A 19,684-nucleotide genomic window follows, 5' to 3' on the forward strand; every position below is an offset into this window, starting at 1 on the left:
GCCAGCTGTGTCTGCACCTGTCTTTTGAAGGCCATCTTCCTAAATACTTAATCCTTAAGTATGGGTATAGACATTCCTGATGTTGTTAGACTAAGAATCTTCATTATTACAATCAGGAGATAGCTAAATCCAATCTTCACATATGGAAACACATCTTGTCAGCAGGGAAAGGTATGGTGGTGATTCATATGTTCTTCAGCCTTCCACCAAGTCATAGAAGCTCTGGCTTCATGTAAGTGGAATTTTTTATGTCCTTAGATTACCAAGAACTCATGTCATGTGAGACAATCAGGTCCCTGGGGCAGATTTGTCTCCTTTTATGAAAAACTATTCTCTGTTGGGGATACCCTAGTCCCATCATCTCCAAGGCTGCAAAATCCTAATAATCTTCTCGAGGATCTTCCAACATCAAAAAACTTTCAGAGCTGGACAACTCTCTTGGATTAGGCAATACTAAAGAGAAAAGAAAAAGACAACTATAGTTATTCTACTATTTCCTCCTTTTTTCCAGGTTCTGATGAAGAGGTAGCCTCTTCTTGAAATAGAGAATTAATAGAGTACCCATTAAATAAAATGATCAAGAAATAATATGACCATGAGTCTGGTACAGGAGAAAAAAACCCCATGAGGTTACAATATTAATACATCAATAATACTTTCAAGATTAGAATATACCTGGGATGTCACAAAGTCTTCAAATTTAGTTCAGTTACTTGACCTGTCAGAGCAAGCTCACATAGCCTCACATAGATGCATGTCACCTTCAACTGAATTTGGATCCCAATTCAGATTTTCAAGGGGCAAATATACTGAATTCTCATTCTGGGACCCATTTTTCTCTACCTTCCATTAATAAAGTATGCAATAATTCCATGACATCTACCCAATCTATATTGTATGTTTTATATATATATTCTCAAACTTCTTAATTACCTCTATAGACTCCGAATCAAAAGAAGGAGTTTTTTCCTTAAATTGCCCAATGTCTTGTGGAGAAAAAGGTGTATGATATCTAATATTTGCTAAATTCCCTCATTTATCATAAGTGGGAACTTCCTTTGGAGGGGTAAGGTCTTTATTTGAGTTGTGATTACTGGTGCCTGATTTGTTGTTCAGGTTGTGGAAGGGAGAAGAGAGGAAGAGACTAGGAAGGGACCAGAGGCCCCTGCTGTGATTTGGCTACTTAAGACACTTAGTGGGGAGATGACTCAACAAGCCAACTGAGAGAGGTATCCATTAGATTCTGGCCAGAGCCATGCTGTGAAGCCTCTTGAGACCAGCAGGGCAAAAAAAAAATAAATAAAAATAACAAACAGCAAAATGGAGTTGCACTCCGCTACTGCTAGCACTCTGTTCTGGCTGCACTTGCTGTGACTGTGCCAAGATGCTGGTACCAGGTAGGCTGGAACAATCACGAAGTGCTCCTGAACTCTGGTCCTGGGGCAGCTTCAGAAATTTTTCTTCTTTTCTCCCTAACATCCCACCCCCAACTAAGCTAATTCTGGGGCCATGTGGGGGCTCTGGAGGGATCTATCTTATCAGAATCATTATCAGTTGGGGTGTGGGCAGCAAGGTAATAATGGAGGTGGCCCTAGAGAAAGTGGCAACAGTTGCGACTTGACATCAAGGTGGGTGGTTGGCTAATCTGCCCTATTGTCTATTTTAAACTACTATAAAAAGCTTAAATTAAGAGTAGTTGTGGTTCACCAAAAATTAAAGATGTGGGCCCTTAGAATTTTATAAAGTTTATTAGAATTACTTTGATAGGTTAATGGAGGAATTCCATGGGAACTGGAACCTCCAGGAAGTGGTGCAGAGCAAAAGGAGCAGAACCAGGAGAACAATATACACAGAGACTGATACACTGTGGTACAATCGAAGGTAATGGACTTCTCCATTAGTGGTAATGCATTGATCCTGAACAACCCAGAGGGTTATAGGAGAAAAAACACTATCCACATTCAGGGAAAACAGGGAAAACTGTGGGAGTAAAAACACTAAAGAAAAACAACTGCTTAATGACATGGGTCGAAGGGGATATGATTGGGGATAAATGAACATCCTAGTGCAAATACCAACAAAATAAAAATGGGTTCTGATCAAGAACACATGTGATACCCAGTAGAATGGCGTGTCGACTATGGGAGGGGAGGTGGGGAGAGGAGGGAGGAATAGAAAATGATTTTTGTAACCAAGGAATAATGTTTGAAATTGACCAAATTAAAAAAAAAAAGAATTACTTTGACAGTTTAAGACCAAGACATAGAGAAAAGTATAAGAGATTTAAGCCTAATTTAAGTCCCCATATGGGTGCTCCCACCATGGGTTCCTGCCACCAGAGATGCTCTGTCACCAGAGATAGAGAGTGTATTTCCTTGTTTCAAACCTTTTTAAATTCCTTCTGCCTTCTGGGTCAAATTCAATTATGTCCAGATCAAACTCAGTCACATAGCCTGTACTAGATGAGGTAAATGACCTAGTTCCTAGAGTGCAGGGATGCATGATCCTGGGAGAGGATTCCCTTCACACAAAAATATATACAGTACAAATAGTAAATAATTAACAGAAGGAAGGCACTAACAAGGTCAGTGCCACTTGATTGAAGAATGTAAAATTGAAGAAAACTGGAAATGTAGGAATGAGTTAGGTTATGAAGGATACTGAACATAAGAGAATGTTGTATTTAATCCTAGTGGTACTAAGAGAATGACTAATATGGGCATAGCCTTTGACCAAAAAATCTCACTGTTTAGCATATAACTCAAGGAGACCCTAAGATAGAAAGGTCTTCTATACACCAAACCACAAGAGAGCATCTTTTAGAGCAGCAAAGAAACAGAAATAAATTAGATGTTTATCAACTGAAAGTGGCTAAAGAAATTATAGTTTGTGAAAGTAATTCTTATTGCACTATAAAAAGATTAATGTAAAGAACAGAGATCCACTGGAAGACATATGAAGTGATGCAAAATGAAGCAAGCAGAACCAGTAAAATAATATATAAATTGCCTACAAAAAAGTAAGTGGAAACAACAAAGCAAGATAAAACTGAATACTAAAAGAAAGATTGGCCCCAAAGAGATGAGAAAATGTACTGTGATAGAGACATGAAGAGAGAGAGAGGTTTTGCAGGACTTATGGACCAAGATGCAAGAATGCAAGAACCAGGGTTCCAACATAATGTCCCCAGTTGTTGGCAGTTGAACTGACAGGGGGAGGGGACTTTGTCTCTGACTGGGACTCACTCTATCCTTGGAGGTTTGAAGCTGGCTGAAAGGCCTTTGTGAGACTGACTTGGTTTTTGGGGTTTCTCTGACTCTGAGCAGTTGAAGTTGACACTGAGAAGAGAAACTTAGCTTTTGGGACTGGGTCTCTGTTTCTCTGGCTCTGAGCAGTGGAAGCTGATCAGGGGAGAAGCTTTTGAGTTGGTGGTCTATTTGGGAGTTGAACTGGCCAGGAGAAAACTTAGAGACTTTGAACTTTGTTTCTTTCTGGAGCTAAGCTGAGAGACCTGGCTGATTTGTGAAAAAGAAAGAATTTGAAAGGGCTGCTGTCCTCCATCTTCCTAACTGTCTAAGAGTCACACTTGTGACTCCCCAAACCCTCAATTTTACCTCATTTACATTCTGGATTTCCTCATCCCTCTTACCTCAGTTTCCCATCCTGTTATCCTAATAAACCCCCTGACTGAGAAAGCATCTGGAGTATCTTTATAGTTCACTCAGGAGGGAGGGAAGAAGCAAAGGCTTCAAGAAGATTTGGGAGGTGAGGGAGGCAAAAGGGAAAGGTTGGCTAAGGGTGGGAGTGAGGGAGGAAGGGGTTAGGAAATAGATTGATCCATCAGCAATCAGCCATCAGCAGGCAAACCCCAGAGTAAATCTCAGGGCATTCCTTTATAAGTAGTTCCCTTGTAGGCAAGTCCCCTGTGTACCAGTATCCCTGTGTGGTGGCATCCTTCAGCATTTCTTTGTTTTACCTCCATTACAAATAAGCAGGTTTAGATTCCTGCAGCAGCCTCCCTAGTCACAGCCAGCCAGAGAACAAGTCATTGCTGAAGAAACAGTTCCCTTCAGTTCACCTTCTCCATTTCAAGCAGTAGTAATTCTCTCTCAGTTTACTTCTTTATTACAGTAATTCCCTTCTTTGCAAAAGTGATGTATTATGGGTATAGGATATTGCATATACAAAATGAGTCGTGTTGGTTATTTCCTGAATTTCTTTTTTTCCACAATGTTTCTTTGCTCTAGGCAATGACTCTTTTGGAAATGAAGGTGGTGTAAACATAAAAGATGTAAATTGAAATGTTTTGGAAAGCTGAAGAGTTAACAGTACAGAGCAGTTCAGCAAAACAGAATCTCAACAAGGGTTTCTATAGTTTGGGTACTTATTGGCACAATCAGGCTAAGAAAGCTTCTGGTCATCGGTTAGGAGAAGCCTGAATGAGAAAACTTAAAAGCCTGGTAAAGAAGATCGCACAATTGGTTCATGCCTATTGGATGAGAATGCTGATTGAGGAATCTCCCTTTCAGTGGATATTCTTATTTAGGCATAGGTTGTATGTACTAAATAGTCTTTGAAGTTGTTTCCAACAGTGAAACTCTATAATCCTCTGAAGTTTATAAAGTGTTCTGGTATTTCTAAACTTATAGTTATCCAGTTTAAATGATAAGTAACAGGCCATTGCTGGTATTTCTTTTAAAATGGCAACCATAATTCTGTCAATACAGAAAGAGAAACAAAGGAATGCCATCTTCATACTGTTACATTCAAGAGATGACCTTTATTGTGTTTTGTGTTTTGTTGGTATGTCTGATATGTTCAAGTTAGTGTTAACTCTTAGATCACCAATAAGAAATTGGTTAATTATGATTTATGCTCACCTGTTCCTTTGTACCTATAATGTGCATCAAGGATGAAAGAAGGCTGATAACAGGCAATTTGGGGAGATGGAATTCACTAAGTAAATTATTCATATTATATGATTCCAAGTCATGAAACATGGGAGTCTGAGGAACTGAAGGATCACCCAAAGGACAAAGGGTAGGGCTCCAAAGTATGACAAAAAAGGGGTCAGAAGCAGCATTGCATAGCTGGGTTTTTGGTTCATAGGGTTATGGTTTGAATCTTGGCTCTGACATTTAATACCAGTACAATCTTCAGCAAATCACTTAACCTCTCTATATCAATTTCCTCTTCTGCCAAATGAGATTGGGCTATAGGTTCCTCCTAGTTCTATAGCTATGATCTTCTAATTATAAAAGATAAAGAATGCTTTCCAAAAAGATTGAAAAGAGGCTAGGGATATCATCTACCTCAAAGAGTTGTGAGAATTTTAATGGAATAATGTATCATGTATTATATGAAATGTGCTTTACAAACCTTATCCTATGATGTAAATATTATCTATTATTATAACTGACAAGCAGCACACATGTTCCATCAGTATTATCCCAATAGCAAGAGAACACAAGGATTTAAAAAATACTAGGTGGAAAAATTCATGACAAACATAACATTCACAGAAGGGTCATGGACGAATTACTTAGGGTAGGCAGATATGCATGGATTGTAGATGGCATTGTTGGAAGGAATATCCACATGGAAGAACACAACAGTATTGAAATACTGGTGCACCCGACTGCTTGTCATCCAAATCTAGATTGTAATTTGTTCTAAAGGTGGCTCTGCAAGAGTGGAGTGCCAACAGTTCATTAAAATGAAGCTTTTCATAGTTTCCCTTGGAAAGTAGTATGGTGCAATGATGCAATGAGGAACTTGGGAGTTTGTGGGAATTGGATACTAAACCAGGCCTTGCTATTTACTTGCTACCAGTATGACTATTTCAGTTTTGGCCACTTAATGCAAGTCATAAATTTAAAGTATTTATGCGCTTTGTACTATCTTTGAGTCATTTCACTGTAAATACTTACTCAAATGTTAATTCCTTAATAAGAACTTGGTCTCATTCTTTCAACAGGCATTTATTTTGTACCTACAATGTGTTTGGTCACTGAGGGATACAAAGATAGTCTCTTCCCTCAAGGGATTTACAATCTATATAATTTGCATACAATACACAGAAGAATAAGTGTCATGGAAGGTTTGCATTCAAAACCTTAAGAGTTCAAAGGGAAAGCATAGTTACTATAGTCATCAAGGAAGGTTTCATAAAGGATGCAGCATTTGATCTGGGCCTTAAAAGATGGGAAGGCCTCATATAGACAGAGACTGGAAGGGAGAGTATTAAAAGCTTAGGGCATATGATAAGCAAAGCTATAGATGTAATAAAGTGCAATACTTATACAAAGAGACTGTGGTACAATCGAATGTAAAGGACTTCTCTAGTAGTAGCAATGCAATAATCCAGAACAATTCGGAGGGATTTATGAGAAAGAACACTATCCACATCCAAAGGAAGAACTGTGGGAGCAAAAACACAGAAGAAAAACAATTGCTGGATCACATGGGTCGATGGGGATATGATTGGGGATATAGACTCTGAATGATCATCCTAGTACACATATAAACAATATGGAAATAAGTTTTGATCAAAGACATGTAAAACCCAATGGAATTGTGTGCCAGCTATGGGAGGGGGTGGAGGGAAGGGAGGGAAAGAACATGACTCTTGTAACCAAGGAAAAATATTCTAAATTGACTAATTAAATAAAAATTTTTTTTTAAGTGCAGTGTTTGGGAAATGGCAAAAATCATTGGTTGGTGGGAGCAATAGTAAAAGCTAGAGTATAAAGGCTAGAAAGTTGAACACAGGGGTCTTGAATATCAAGCTAAGGAATCTGGTTATTTCCTTGAACAAAGCTGCAAATAGGAAAGATTTATCTGGCAACCGTGAAGATGCACTGGGATGAGGTAGGCAATATAAGGGAGGCAAGGGGTCTAGAGGGATATAAGAGTGTTGGCAACAAAAAAAATGAGGGTGGTAATCATGGGAATTGGCAAATCTAAGACATTTCTGGGGAGCATTACTGCCATGGGTCCATAAAATATTGACAAGTATATCTTATAACAGGTCATTGAAAAATAGGATTTTTTTTTTAATTTCAATTGCTATCTAAAATTATTCCCCCCCACTTCCTTCCAAATTAAAATATTATTCTCTCTCTTCGTCTATGACACTCTCTCTGTCCCATGCTATGATGGTTATTTCTTTTCCCATAAAATCCTGAGAATGTCACTCATCCATTCCCAACAGTAGAAGAATTCTTAGTGATATTGCATGCAAATATATTAAAGCTGAAACACTCTAAACATAACACCTTACCAAAAACCACGTGATCTCCTTTTATCTGTTTATTTGAGCCAAATCTCTGATTTCAATGGTGAAGAGAACTCCTGATGAGGAACTTCCTCTACCAAAAGAAGACCAACATTTTTCTCAATTATAGTTTGTCATAGAGAATTGCCAGGGGGCACTAAGATCAAGTGAATTGCCCAGAGACAAACAGCCAGAATGTCAGAGGGAGGATTTGAACCTAAGAACTTTCTGATTTCAAGGCCAACTCTATTTAAATGACATAACCCTCCAGACATTACAAAGATGAAATAAATGCATTAATTACATAAGTTGATGTAAATGCACAAGTATTCATCAAGCATGAAAACACATGAATTCTTGTGATATTAGCCATAAAATTAATTTTGAACAGAGCAATGAGACATATAGAAGTAGGTTTAATGATAATGATTTGATCTATAACTGATTTTATATATGTGCTCTATAAAGTTTTAAACTCTTCCAAACTCTAATATAAAAGTATCTCACTATACTCTGCAGATCCCTTTTTTTTTTTTTTGAAAAATTTGATTCCTATGTTCAGAATATTAGTATCAGTACATAATTGAAGAATTATATAAGGCTATTTATGCTATAAAGACACACGCACTGTTACTTACAATTTGTGGTGGTTCAAAGAGGGAACTCTGACAACAGAGCCATTAATTTTATTATTTGCATTAATAGGAATGTACACTTGGAAGTAGAATGAGATCCCATAATATTTCAAGAAAAAGACTAGGGCAGTAATTAATTGTAAACATCTTATATCTTCTAAATAGAATCTAAGTTCTTTGAAAACAAATAATCTTTGTATTTATATTGAAATTTCTATAAAGTGAAGCTGAGTAAATGTTTGTTGATTGACTCTCAAACCATTACTAAGATTTCTAGACAAGGTTTCAATGTTTTTTGATCATTTTTTCTTTATTTGTTATACTAATGGAGCTTCTGTCTAGAATGGTTTCTTACTGTTCAAACAGGAAATCTATGGGTGATGTTTTAACTACAGTGATTATATCAAGGATTTTTACTTCAGTGTTTTTTTTTTCTATTAGTAACAGGGGCTTGAGTCACACTCATGATGAAAGGATTTTTTCTCCACTGTGACTCCTCTGATGTTTAATAAGGTTTGTACTCTGACTGAAGGCTTTTCCACATTCGTCACATTCATAAGGTTTTTCTCCAGTATGTATTCTCTGATGTAGAACAAGGGCAGATTTCTGTCTGAAGGCTTTCCCACACTTATCACATTCATAAGGTTTCTCTCCTGTGTGTATTCTCTGATGTAAAATACGGTTTGAGCTTCGACTAAAACTTTTACTACACTGATTACATGGATAGGGTTTCTCCCCAGTATGGATTCTCTGATGCTGAATGAGGCTTGAACTTTGACTAAAGGATTTTCCACACTCAACACACTCATAAGGTTTCTCCCCAGTGTGGATTCTCCGATGTAGAATAAGATGTGAGCTATAATTGAAGGCCTTCCCACACTCCTCACATTCATAGGGTTTCTCTCCAGTATGAATTCTCTGATGATTAAGAAGATGTGAGCTCTGACTGAAGGCTTTCTCACATGCATCACAGCCATAGGGTTTTTCAATAGAGTAGATGTTTTGATTCCTAATAAAGCCTGAGCTCCAAGTGAAATTTTCCTCCCATTCATTATCTTTATGTTGTCTCTGGACGAGCAGATTTTCTTTCTTTTTTCTCAATCTACCTTTAAGATGTTTATCACACTCTGAAACATGAGGAATATTTCCATTAAGATTTCCAGAGACTTCCTCATATAGTTCATTTTCTGCAGAAATTTCCTGCTTTGGAGTTAAGTGTTCCTCAGTCTGATTATCACCACCTAAAATAAACAAATCATGGAAGTGTCACAGATTCTCAGGAAGACAAAAAAAATCAAGCTGATTGAAATAAAATATCAACTATACTAAAAATGTGAACATATACTAGTATATGCGTGTAAAACAGTAATAATATGGAAAGGGGATAATGAGCCAGCTTTAGTACTTGAAGAAATTACAGAGATTTTAGGAATAATTGAATAATTTTGGGAATAAATAATTTAGGAATAACTAAAGCAAAGAAGAAAAGCCAACAATTTGGACTGTGTAGCATTAGAAAGAGCAGCCTATGTGGTAAACTGATTACAGTCTTTAAATATATTAGAATTTTTTATCAAGAAGCTGATAATGAGTCATTCTTAATGTCTGCTAAGATAAAAAAAGAAAAGGGTTTAGATAAAAGTAAATTTTGATTAGTCATAGGAACTGACATTTTTTTAAAACATGTGGGTGATAAAAGAGAAAATTAGGTTGAGCTGTTTGAACTTTTGATCTCCAAGAAGAGACTGAGCTTTTATATTGAGAGCTATATTTGAAGAGTTATTTTTAAAAATCAATTAATTTTAAATAGACTTTCTGGGAAAAGGTTAAGGGGATGAATCACTTGGAAATGAGGGTGACAGAAATACAAAACGTTGATAAAATTTATAAACTATAGATATAAATTTACTTGATTTTATTAATGTTCATTTTTTTTTTCAGTTATTCAGTCTTTGTGATCCCATTTGGGGTTTTCTTGGCAAAGCTTCTAGAGTAGTTTGCCATTTCCTTCTCCAGCTCATTTTACAAAATGAGGAACCTGGGGTAAACAGGGTTAAGTGATTTGCCCAGATTTGAACTCAGGAAGATGAGTCTTCCTACTCCAAGTCCATCACTCTGTCTACTATGCTACTTAGCTGCCCAAGGGATTAAATCAAACAATCTCTTGAGGCCATTGATGATAGTAATAAGAGGAAGAGTGGGAGGCAAAGGAAGCCTGGGAATGGAGAGAGACCTAACTAAATCAGAAATTCAGAAAGGGAGTGCCTATTGGCAAGAATGGAGAGAGCAGAAGGCTATGGTAAGAATTGGAGGAATAAGGTATATAGAGAAATAATTTATGGCTTGGGATAGAAAAATTATAGGAGAGGATTTCCCAAAACTGCCTTAAAGGGTCCACAACAACAACAAAAAAAGGACAAGAACCCCAGGCCTAAGGAGACATAATGGATATACACAATCGAATCACTTTTTCTGTCTTTAAAACACATGTCAACATACAAACTACAGAGAGAAAAATCACTTATAAAGAGGTTTGATAGGGAAGGTTATGTTTTCTTCTTCCAGCCATCAGATTTAGGATAAGTAATGGGTAATATATAGACTCTAAAGAGGTCCTGGATAATGTAGGAAGGCAGATGAAAAATGAAAGTTTATAATCATATGTGCAATAAAAAATATCTTTTGTGAACTACAGGAATGAAGTAAAATTCAAGAAAAAAAATCTATGGGTGGGAGTAGCTATGTGGTTCAGTGGACTGAAAACCAGGCCTAGAGATGGGAGGTCTTGGTCTCAAATATGGTCGCAGACACTTCTTAGCCATGTGGCCCTGGGTAAATGGTCTACCCCTTTCACTCTTCTGCCTTGGAACCATTAGCTAGTATTGATTCTGAGATGGAAGGTGAGAATTTTTAAATAAAATCTATGAATGATGAGAAACACTTTAGTTCACTCAATAAATACTTTCAAAGCACCAAACTGTGTTAAATGACAAGGAATAAAGCAAGTTTAGATAAGACTTCTTATCTTATTTCATAGAACTACAAGTCTACTAGGGTTTTGGGGTAACACATACACACAAAGATAATATTAACAAAATACTAGTACGTTTTATCCACTTCCCACTTTGGGCTAAGGAAGGTAAGATGTAATCAAGTGAACAAGCATTTATTAAGAACCTACTATGTTCCAGGCACTGTTAGGTGATGGAGATACAAAGAAGGGCAAAAATAGGTCCTGCCTTCAAGGAGTTTACCATCCAATGGGGTTGAGAAAAATAAAAAATTGATTTAGTAATTTTATATTTTATTGATTCCATTTTGCAACAAATTCTATTCTGCAAACTGTTGAATCCACATTTTTTTTGTCTCCGAGTTATGTTCATGAGTTCAGAAATTCAACTTTCCTCTCTGATATAAGCTTTCCTATAAATCACCTTAATTCAAATAAATATATTATCTCTACACATCTTACTGCTCCATGCACAAATTAAGGGAGGCCTTTTGTTTTATTAATAAGTGTTACATAGCCACGTGCAATTATCTTGTTATTTTGCTAGCCCAAAATGCAGGTGGGCACTAGAAAATCTGTAATTTATGTGATGCTTGCTATGCTTTAAGAAAGGATCATCTGTTATCACTGTGACATTATCTAGCCATGAAGGTGAACACCTTCAGTGAGATTTTCCATAGCAAAAAGACAGGAGGGATTGTTGCTAGTCCTGCAATCCCATCTTCCATCCCATTATATTATTTCCTGTCATCTCTGATACCTTTGCTATCCCTACCAATAAATTTAACATACTTGGAACTTTGGGCCTTAGTTTACCTTAATTTCAATTGCAAAAGTGGAAACAAAATGCAAGTAACTGCCAAAAAAAAAAAAGATACATGCAGGATAAATTGGAAAGAATCTTAGAAGGAAAGCATTAGTCTTAAAGGTGACCAGTAAAGGCTTCTTGAAGTAGGTAGGACCACAGCTGAAATCTGATGGAAACCAGGAAGCCAGAGAGAAGGAGAGGATCCCAGGCATAGTGGACAGTGAAAATGCTAGCTAAATGAAAATGCAGAAATGTAGGTAGAACCCCAGAAGTTTGGCTCCAATGAGAAAGTTTACTCACTGGCTGAAAGTAAACATAGGATTGATCTGTTCTATTCTAAGAACTAAGGCAGACTAACCCTCAAGCATCATGTTCTGGTCTGTGGAGGGGCAGAGAGTCTTGGAGAGAGATAAAGAATGGTAAATATTGGCCAGAGCATATGGTGTGGGGTTAAGAACACAAGTCATTAATGAAGCAGCTACTATGCCAGATACTGTATCCTGTGGATACAAGGAAAGACAAAAACAGTCCTGCTCTCATGTATAAACACAATCTATACAGGATAAATTGGGAATAATCTCAGATGAAAAGCCCTAAGATTAAGGAAGACTGGGAAAATTTCCTTGAAGATAATGGAACTAGCTGAAATAAAAAGGAAGCAGATATTCAAAGAAAGAAAATTCCAGACTCTAAGCTAGATAAACTAGTTTAGAAGTTTAAATACCAGCTACTCTATTTTTCTTTATCTACTTTAGGGTATCTGAAATCTTTAAAACTTGAATATTCTTGGTGGATCAATTATCTCTGCAATATCTTCCAATGCTATTCTTAAAATTTCTGTATACCACTTTGTTCCTTTGTGATTAAATCTAAAATATAGTTCAGAGGTCTTGAGAATATGACCTCAGGAATAATACAGAAAAGTAAGTAGGTGCTAGAATCAAGCACCAAGATGAGAAAGCAGAATGGAAGATGAAAAAGCCACTTAAAATTAGATTAGATCCTCTATTCCAAAGTCCTTTCTAGTCCTTTGTGAAAATGTTTGAAATAAAAATAATATTTAAAGGAAGTGGAGGTAGTGGAGAAGTAAATAGTGATAGAAAAGTAGGATAGTGGTCTAGTTAAGATTGTTTATCCACTTCCCAGAAGGAATAAGTTTTGACCCACAGAAGGGCAGTGCTTCCTTCCTCTATTTTGAGGTAAATAGGGTACTAATCACTAGAAGAATGTCTCATAATTATTTGGAAGAATACCAAAGAAATGTGGTCAAAGAAGGAACTGAATAGTTTTAGTGGAAGATTAAATGACTATTCTATTAGATGAAGTTGAATGTTACTCAAAACAATATTTTACCATATTGTAACCTTCCCCTTATTCAAGATTCTTATATTACTTTAAATTGTCTTGGGTTAGAGACATTTAGAGAGGGGGTGGAGCTAGTTTGCACATCTTTCTCAGAACTAGAAATGCTTGGATTTAGAGTAATGTTAAATTACTAATTTAATTAATACTAAATTGATACTAATTAATAATACTATATTAATAACAACTATTTCAGCATACTTTTGTCTAAAATGCTGGGTATAGAATTAATATTAATATTAGTTAATTAATATTAATTAATATTTTATCTTCAAAAAATGTAAGGTCCTTAATACTTAAAACAATAGGTGTAAACATCTGTTGAATTGGAAAAGAATCTTGCTTGTGTGTATTTGTGTGGGTGAGTGGAGTTTGGATGAAGGTTGGTATAAAACTAGCAGCACTCTGAGTGGAAGGAGGAAGGAAAGAAGGAAGCACTAGTTATTATATTCCTGGACAGTATCAACCATGTTTTGTTGTTTTCCTACGATTTGCACATCGTATTTATTCAATAAATGTTTGCTGAATCAATGAGGAAGCATTAATCAAAGGAAAATTTGATTGTATATAAGATCTGAAGCAGGAGAGTGATCAAAGGAGTAGATTGAGTAAGATTTTTTATGAAACCTGCTAACACTTGCATGACCTTAAAAGAACTCAAGTGGGGAGAACCATTAATACCATAATAACAATAATGCAGAAATGAACAACTATGAAAGACTTAGATCCAAAGTACTGATAATGAAGAATGCTACTCATCTACTGACACTAAATAGGCAGAATGAGACATACAATTTTGAATGTGACTAATATAGCATTTTGTTCTGCATATTTATTGTGATTATGTTATTTTTCTTTTTTCTTAATGTGGGAAGGTGGTAGGAAGAAGAGAAAACAGACTTTTGTAATTGAAAAAATAATATTTAATTATAAAAAAGCAATATTATTTTAAAACATCTATTCCTCAGGTTATGAGGAAGAAGTAACAGTGGAAAAAAACAACAATGTGGCACTGTGTAAAAATAAGAATAGCAGGATTTCATAGCAATTTGAATGATGAAAAAGATTTAAGGAGTCATAAAACTGAATATTTATGTTGAAAGAACATGGTAGATGGTGGTATCTCCCAAAGTAAGTTGGGTGACATTTCTGGGGAGGAAACATTAGAGATAATTTGTGTGGTTCTCTATTTTCACTCTCCTTCTTGATAAGATCCTGCTTCTCACCTCTTTCTGGTTGGAAGTGGAGTTCTGGTGATTCACACTTAGGCTGGACCTCCAAAGCCTGGAACTGAACACAAGAGGACTTTTGTGATGTTCCCAAAAGTGTTGACTCCTTCAAAATCTCCTCTTTCCTGTAGGCAGAGGCTCTGACCTGGAGATAATTAGGTACAGGTGTCATCAGTTTAAAAAATTTCCTTTTTCATTATTTTGGGGTTCAGGGTTGCCTCTTCTGTTTAGAATGTTATTTGGCTGGCTGAAGTCTGTCTCCTGGGATGTTAATATTAAGCAAAGAAGCCAAATGAAGGAAAAAGGAATTTATTACACCTGTAATTTTAGTCAAGGCTTCCCAAAGTAATTTAACATTTTTTTTGTATGGAAGGATCCCAACCAGCTCTTGACCCTGTAGTTATCTTTTGGCATGTAAATTTCCCCTCTTGAATAGCCCAAAACTTTCTAAATGTAGCTTTGTAGTATAAATCTTACAAGTCAAGTTTTAATTTGTAGATTGCCTTAATGTGCCTATAGACACCAAAACTTGATCTGCTTAACTCTTATAGCCTCAAAGGATATATGAACAAAAATTAATCTTGTCTCCCTGACATAAACGAAAACTATATGAGCTGGGTTAGAACTCTAATCAGACTCTGGACCTAAGTTTGAGAATAATACCTAAAAGGTTTTAACCATCTGAATTTCTATGTAGAACAACAGATATCTATCATGAGGACTTAGTGTGAATATTTTCCCCCATCACAAGTAAGGAAATCACTATAGGGAAGGGAACTAAAATTTCTAAGAACAGATAGCCAGATTCTCACTTCCTCCAATCCATACCTTACACAAAATAGGGAAGAACAAGAGTTTGTATCACTAAAATTTCAAAGACAATACAAAGCAGAAGAAAAGAAGTAGACACAGGAATTTAACCCAATGGTAAATACAGTTCAAGGGTGACTGATGTTCAACATTTCCTCATTTCTGCTCCTCATTCTTCATATTTTCTCACAATAGTTTACCCATTTCCTTTCCTACCTGTTGATCTGGCTCATCAAGCTCTTGCTCTAAATCCTCCAACATAGTCACTGCCTGTTCCCCACTCTTTGGATGGTGTTCCTCCAACCAGGCTTGTAGTTCTTCAGGCAAGATGGTCAGGAACTTCTCTAGTACCAATAGTTCCAGGATCTGCACCTTTGTATGAATATCTGGTCTTAACCATTTCTGACAAAGGTCTCTGAGTTGGTTGAGAGCTTCACGTGGTCCAGGAGTCTCCTCATAGCAGAAATGCCTAAAACGTTGTCGAAAAATCTCCCCATCAAAGGATGTGACCTTCCACTGTATGCTTGGTTCCTGTTCCCAGGCACCAACCTCCCTCAGTTCCATTTTCAGAGGTCTCTCTTGTTTCTGTGGATACCTAGGAGTCAGGGGTGCAACTTCCCCGGATTCTGTAGACATCTTCCAGACTTGGGGGATGCCACTTAATTCCAGATAGACTCTATGGTCCAGGAATCAAACTCCAGCTCTTGATTTTCTTTTTCAGGCACTTAAAAGAGAAAAAATGATTGTTGCTATAAGGCAGTAACTTCCCATCCTTTTGGAGCTGTTTAATTCTAATCTTATTTGTTTGCAAAAATAGTAGCCCTATCTCTCTAAGGCTTGTTATATGATACAAACTTATCCTTCTTAAAGTCAATTAAAATTTTACTTGATAAAATTTTGATATTTTCCACAATGATCATTGGTCTAGTAAGGACTTTAAAAGATCAACTTACTAGTTTTATAAATAAAGAGGTTAGGTATCACAAAGCTATGAGGTAAAATCATAAATAAACACACATACACAATACAATGAATGATGTTGGGGGAAACAAAAAAGAAGTTAGGAAATATTCATGAAATATTCTTCTAGAAGTTCAAGGAAAAGGGGACAAGGGGAAGCTTACCAGAACAATTTTGTGAACCTAACATTTGACGAGTACAGAAAATATCATTTACCCTTAATGCCAAAAAGGAGTTAGACTACTAAAATAGAGACAAAGGAACATTTTAAAATTGCTCTTAGAGAAATGACAAATACTACTGGACATTCTTCTAAATGCTTAGAAAGTTCAGTCATAAACTGACTTTAAAGTACTTAGATACCAGAACAAATAACACTGCAACATGACTGAAAGAGCACTGAATGAAGCTGAAGTTTAGTCCTTATTCTACCACTAACTTGCCTAGTGATCCTGAGTAAGTTATTTCCCCTCTCTGGGCTACAGATGATTTTTAAAATCCCTTCCAGGTCTAATATTCTATAGTTCTATAATGTTAACTGAAAAAAAAGACTTCCTGTCTTGTGAGGTGGAAAAGTGGTAAATCATAACAAAAAGTATTATTATATGATACATGTAAAACCTCACTGAATTGCTCATTAGGTACAGGAGGGGGGAGAGAGGTGAGGGCAAAGAATATGAATCATGTAACCATGGAAAAATAAAAATAAATAAATAAAACAAATAAAAAAGTACAAATTAGAGAAAGAAAAGAATATTTAAACCACTTAAAAAACAAAAAAAAAGCCACCCTAAGTATGGATGTTTGCCAAAGGGTCTATTTTCTTCTCTACATTCCCTCTCATTTGCCCTCAGGGTTTAATTATCATCTCTATGTAGTGATTCACAAATCTATATATCCAGCATGTGAAGTTCTTCACCCAAGAACTTCAACCACCAGTGACTATTTCAAAATGAATGCCCCAAGAGGCAACATGTCTAAAACTGAACTTGTCATTTCCTCCCCCCCACCAGAAAGGTTACTGCCATTCTTTGTGTCCCAAGATCATAACCTCAACATTATCCTTGACTTCTCTCTCTCCCTAATAGCACATAGCCATTCAGCTATTTTATCTTGCTCTTTTCACATCCACAGCACCTCTTACAGTTGGCCCTTTCTCACTATTCAGTGCTATCCTTAAGCTTCCAAACTGGTCAGGCTCAAGTCTGGCTCCAGTTAGTCCTACATTCTGCTTACCAATCATTTTACATATCTGACTACATTATACTCTCATTCAGTAAACTCCAGTGGCTTCCTAACTTCTAGGGTTAAATACGTACCTGTTTAGCTTCTAAAACTAATTCCTTTTCAGTATCATTGCACAGTAATTACTCCTTCTTCTAAACTCACAGTTCATTCAAATGGGCTTTAGTCTAACACAGAACATTTCCTATCTCCTACTTCTAGTGCCCCATGTCTGAAATGCACTATCTTCTCATTTCTGCTTCACCAAATAACCTTTTCCTTAAAGTAGCTTCAGTAAAACACTTCCTCATTCCTCACAACTGCTAGTATCTTCCCTCCCAAATTAAGTTGCATTGAATTACTTTGATTTGTCATTATTTTCCTTATATTAATTCTATATATATATTTATATTTATCTCCTCTGTGAGAAGTTCCTTGAAAACAGAGTATTTGTATCCCCCAAATCACAAAGTAGGTACTTGATAAATATTTGTTGACTGTTCTGATTAATTGATACATAAAGACAAAGCCATAGTGAATGCAGGTGAAACAACCAGGAAGGACTGGGTGCAAATAAACTGCTTTCTGTCATCTTTGTCAATGCCTAACAATCCTAGGAAAGTCTTGATGTCTGACAAACCCTAGGAAAATTGTAAGGTACCTGTAAACATATTGGAAGGCAGTATTTGGAGCTGGAAGGGAGCTTGAAGATTACTTAGTTCAGGGGTTCTTAACCTGAGATCCTAGAATAGATTTTAGGGGGTTTATAAATCTGGAAAGGAAAAAAAAATCTTTATTTTCATTAACTTCTAACCGTATTTTCTTCAATTATGAACAAAGGTAACAAGATCCAGAAGTAACATGGTTTCACCAGACTGATAAAGGAATCCATGACACAAAAAAGATTAACCAAATAATTTTATAGATAAGGCTTGAGGCCCTTAGAAGCAATGTCTCTCTTATCAGTTGAATAGTGGAAGAATTGGGATTATATAAAATCTGGAGCTTCTAAAATCATAATCAAATCAGAAGAGACATGAGCATAGCTAAAATCAAAGGGAAAGGTGTTGTGAAGACTTTTTTTTTTTAAACCTTCTTTTCCCAGACTTAGGAGGCAGTTTCGTACAGTGGCTAGGGTCAGGAAGAAGGGAGAAACGATGAAAGACAATGAAAGTGACTAAAGGGAAGAAGAGGGTGGGAACGAAGGGCATAAGAGGGGGTGAGGAAGAGAGAAGGGGAAGGGAAGAAACGGCGAATAGAAGTTATAAAAGGGAAATTGGAGAACAGGAGAAAGGACAAAAAAAGGTGAAAAGAGAGAGGTGGAAAGAAGGGTGAAGGGAGGAGAAAGGGTGCGGGGAGAGCCAAGAGGCAGGGCAAGGAGAGTGAGCCGGTTTGGGTGGCTCCACCGGGCCACACAGCTACACCGACCCTCCCTCCCCAGAGACTGCGAGCGGCAACTACCCTGCAGAGCTCTGTCCAAACCCACTCACCGCGAACCCAGGACGGGGGAAAGGGGGCAGCTAGTCACGCTCACTTCTTTCCAACCCCTAGACACCCACACAGAAGATGTGGGGGTGGGCTAGGGGTAGCTACAAAGACCGGAAGTGTGTTTGCAATTATCGGGCCGGCCTAGCTCTACAAAATAATCCCATTGTCAAATCACTCCACCCCATTTCCGGGAGGGGAGGCATCGCGTGGGGATACCGGAAGTCCGAGTTCAGAGATTCATTGGCGTCAACGTGCCATTTCGCCTCCTCTTATCTTCGATTCCTTCATGAACCTTACTTGGTTGTCTCCACTACTGTACGTTTGTCTCTGCCTTGTCTCGTGCTTGGTTGTACAGTACACTGTGGGTGCAGGGATTATGCCTTGTTTTTCTCTAATATTCTCAGCTCAGCACCCTGCACCACACAACAATGCTACCGAACTCCAAGTGGTACCATCTGATCCTGGGCAAGTCTCCAAGAATTTAAATTGCATAATAAATGTTTCGTAGGAGTTCCTACACCAATGGACTCATAATCCACTGCAAAAAGAAAATATGTATGTTGCTGTAGATGGGAAGAAAAAAATGAACTAGATGACTGTAGGGGCTAAGTGTCACTGTCAAACAATACACTACTAGAAAAAAAAAAGGAACAATCCCTACTTTCAAATAGTTTACATTCTATCAAAGAAACAATTTTAATATACTACAGAATTATATATCATGTTCTCTAGACAAACTTTAAGTCTCAACCATCACAATATGATGAGGATGCATCTAGCATAAAATGATTGCTTTGGGGGCAGCTAGGTAGCACTGTGCACAGTGGATAGAACACCAGGAGTCAGGGTGGGGGGTGGGTGTGGGTGGGGAACTACTTGGGT

General features: G+C 37.0%; 1 protein-coding gene across 3 annotated transcripts; it reads right to left on the reverse strand.

Moving 5' to 3' along the window:
- Window positions 1–5,965: 5,965 nt before the first annotated feature.
- LOC100021878 (zinc finger protein 397-like) lies at window positions 5,966–19,000 on the reverse strand. 3 transcript variants are annotated; one of them, XM_007483392.3, is made up of 5 exons: window positions 18,805–18,997; window positions 17,976–18,086; window positions 15,347–15,854; window positions 14,318–14,465; window positions 5,966–9,152 (listed from the first exon to the last, which is right to left on the reverse strand). In XM_007483392.3, the coding sequence occupies exons 3-5, from the start codon at window positions 15,764–15,766 to the stop codon at window positions 8,374–8,376; spliced, it is 1,347 nt and encodes a 448-aa protein (XP_007483454.1). In that variant the 5' UTR covers window positions 15,767–15,854; window positions 17,976–18,086; window positions 18,805–18,997; the 3' UTR covers window positions 5,966–8,373. The 3 variants fall into 3 exon arrangements, with proteins under 3 accessions (XP_007483454.1, XP_016286384.1, XP_007483453.1); XM_016430898.2 differs by lacking the exon at window positions 17,976–18,086 and having other exon boundaries at window positions 14,318–14,381; window positions 18,805–19,000; XM_007483391.3 differs by lacking the exon at window positions 17,976–18,086.
- Window positions 19,001–19,684: the final 684 nt, after the last annotated feature.

This window comes from Monodelphis domestica, chromosome 2, assembly GCF_027887165.1.
Source record: "Monodelphis domestica isolate mMonDom1 chromosome 2, mMonDom1.pri, whole genome shotgun sequence".
Classification (NCBI taxonomy): domain Eukaryota; kingdom Metazoa; phylum Chordata; class Mammalia; order Didelphimorphia; family Didelphidae; genus Monodelphis; species Monodelphis domestica.

Coding starts and splice junctions, on each gene's coding strand:
- LOC100021878 (XM_007483391.3), bottom strand. CDS start 15,766: ATGTCTACAGAATCCGGGGAAGTTGCACCCCTGACTCCTAGGTATCCA. Junction 14,466..15,346: donor TTGATGAGCCAGATCAACAG/GTAGGAAAGGAA, acceptor AATTATCTCCAG/GTCAGAGCCTCTGCCTACAG. Junction 9,153..14,317: donor CCACTTCCAACCAGAAAGAG/GTGAGAAGCAGG, acceptor TGTTTATTTTAG/GTGGTGATAATCAGACTGAG.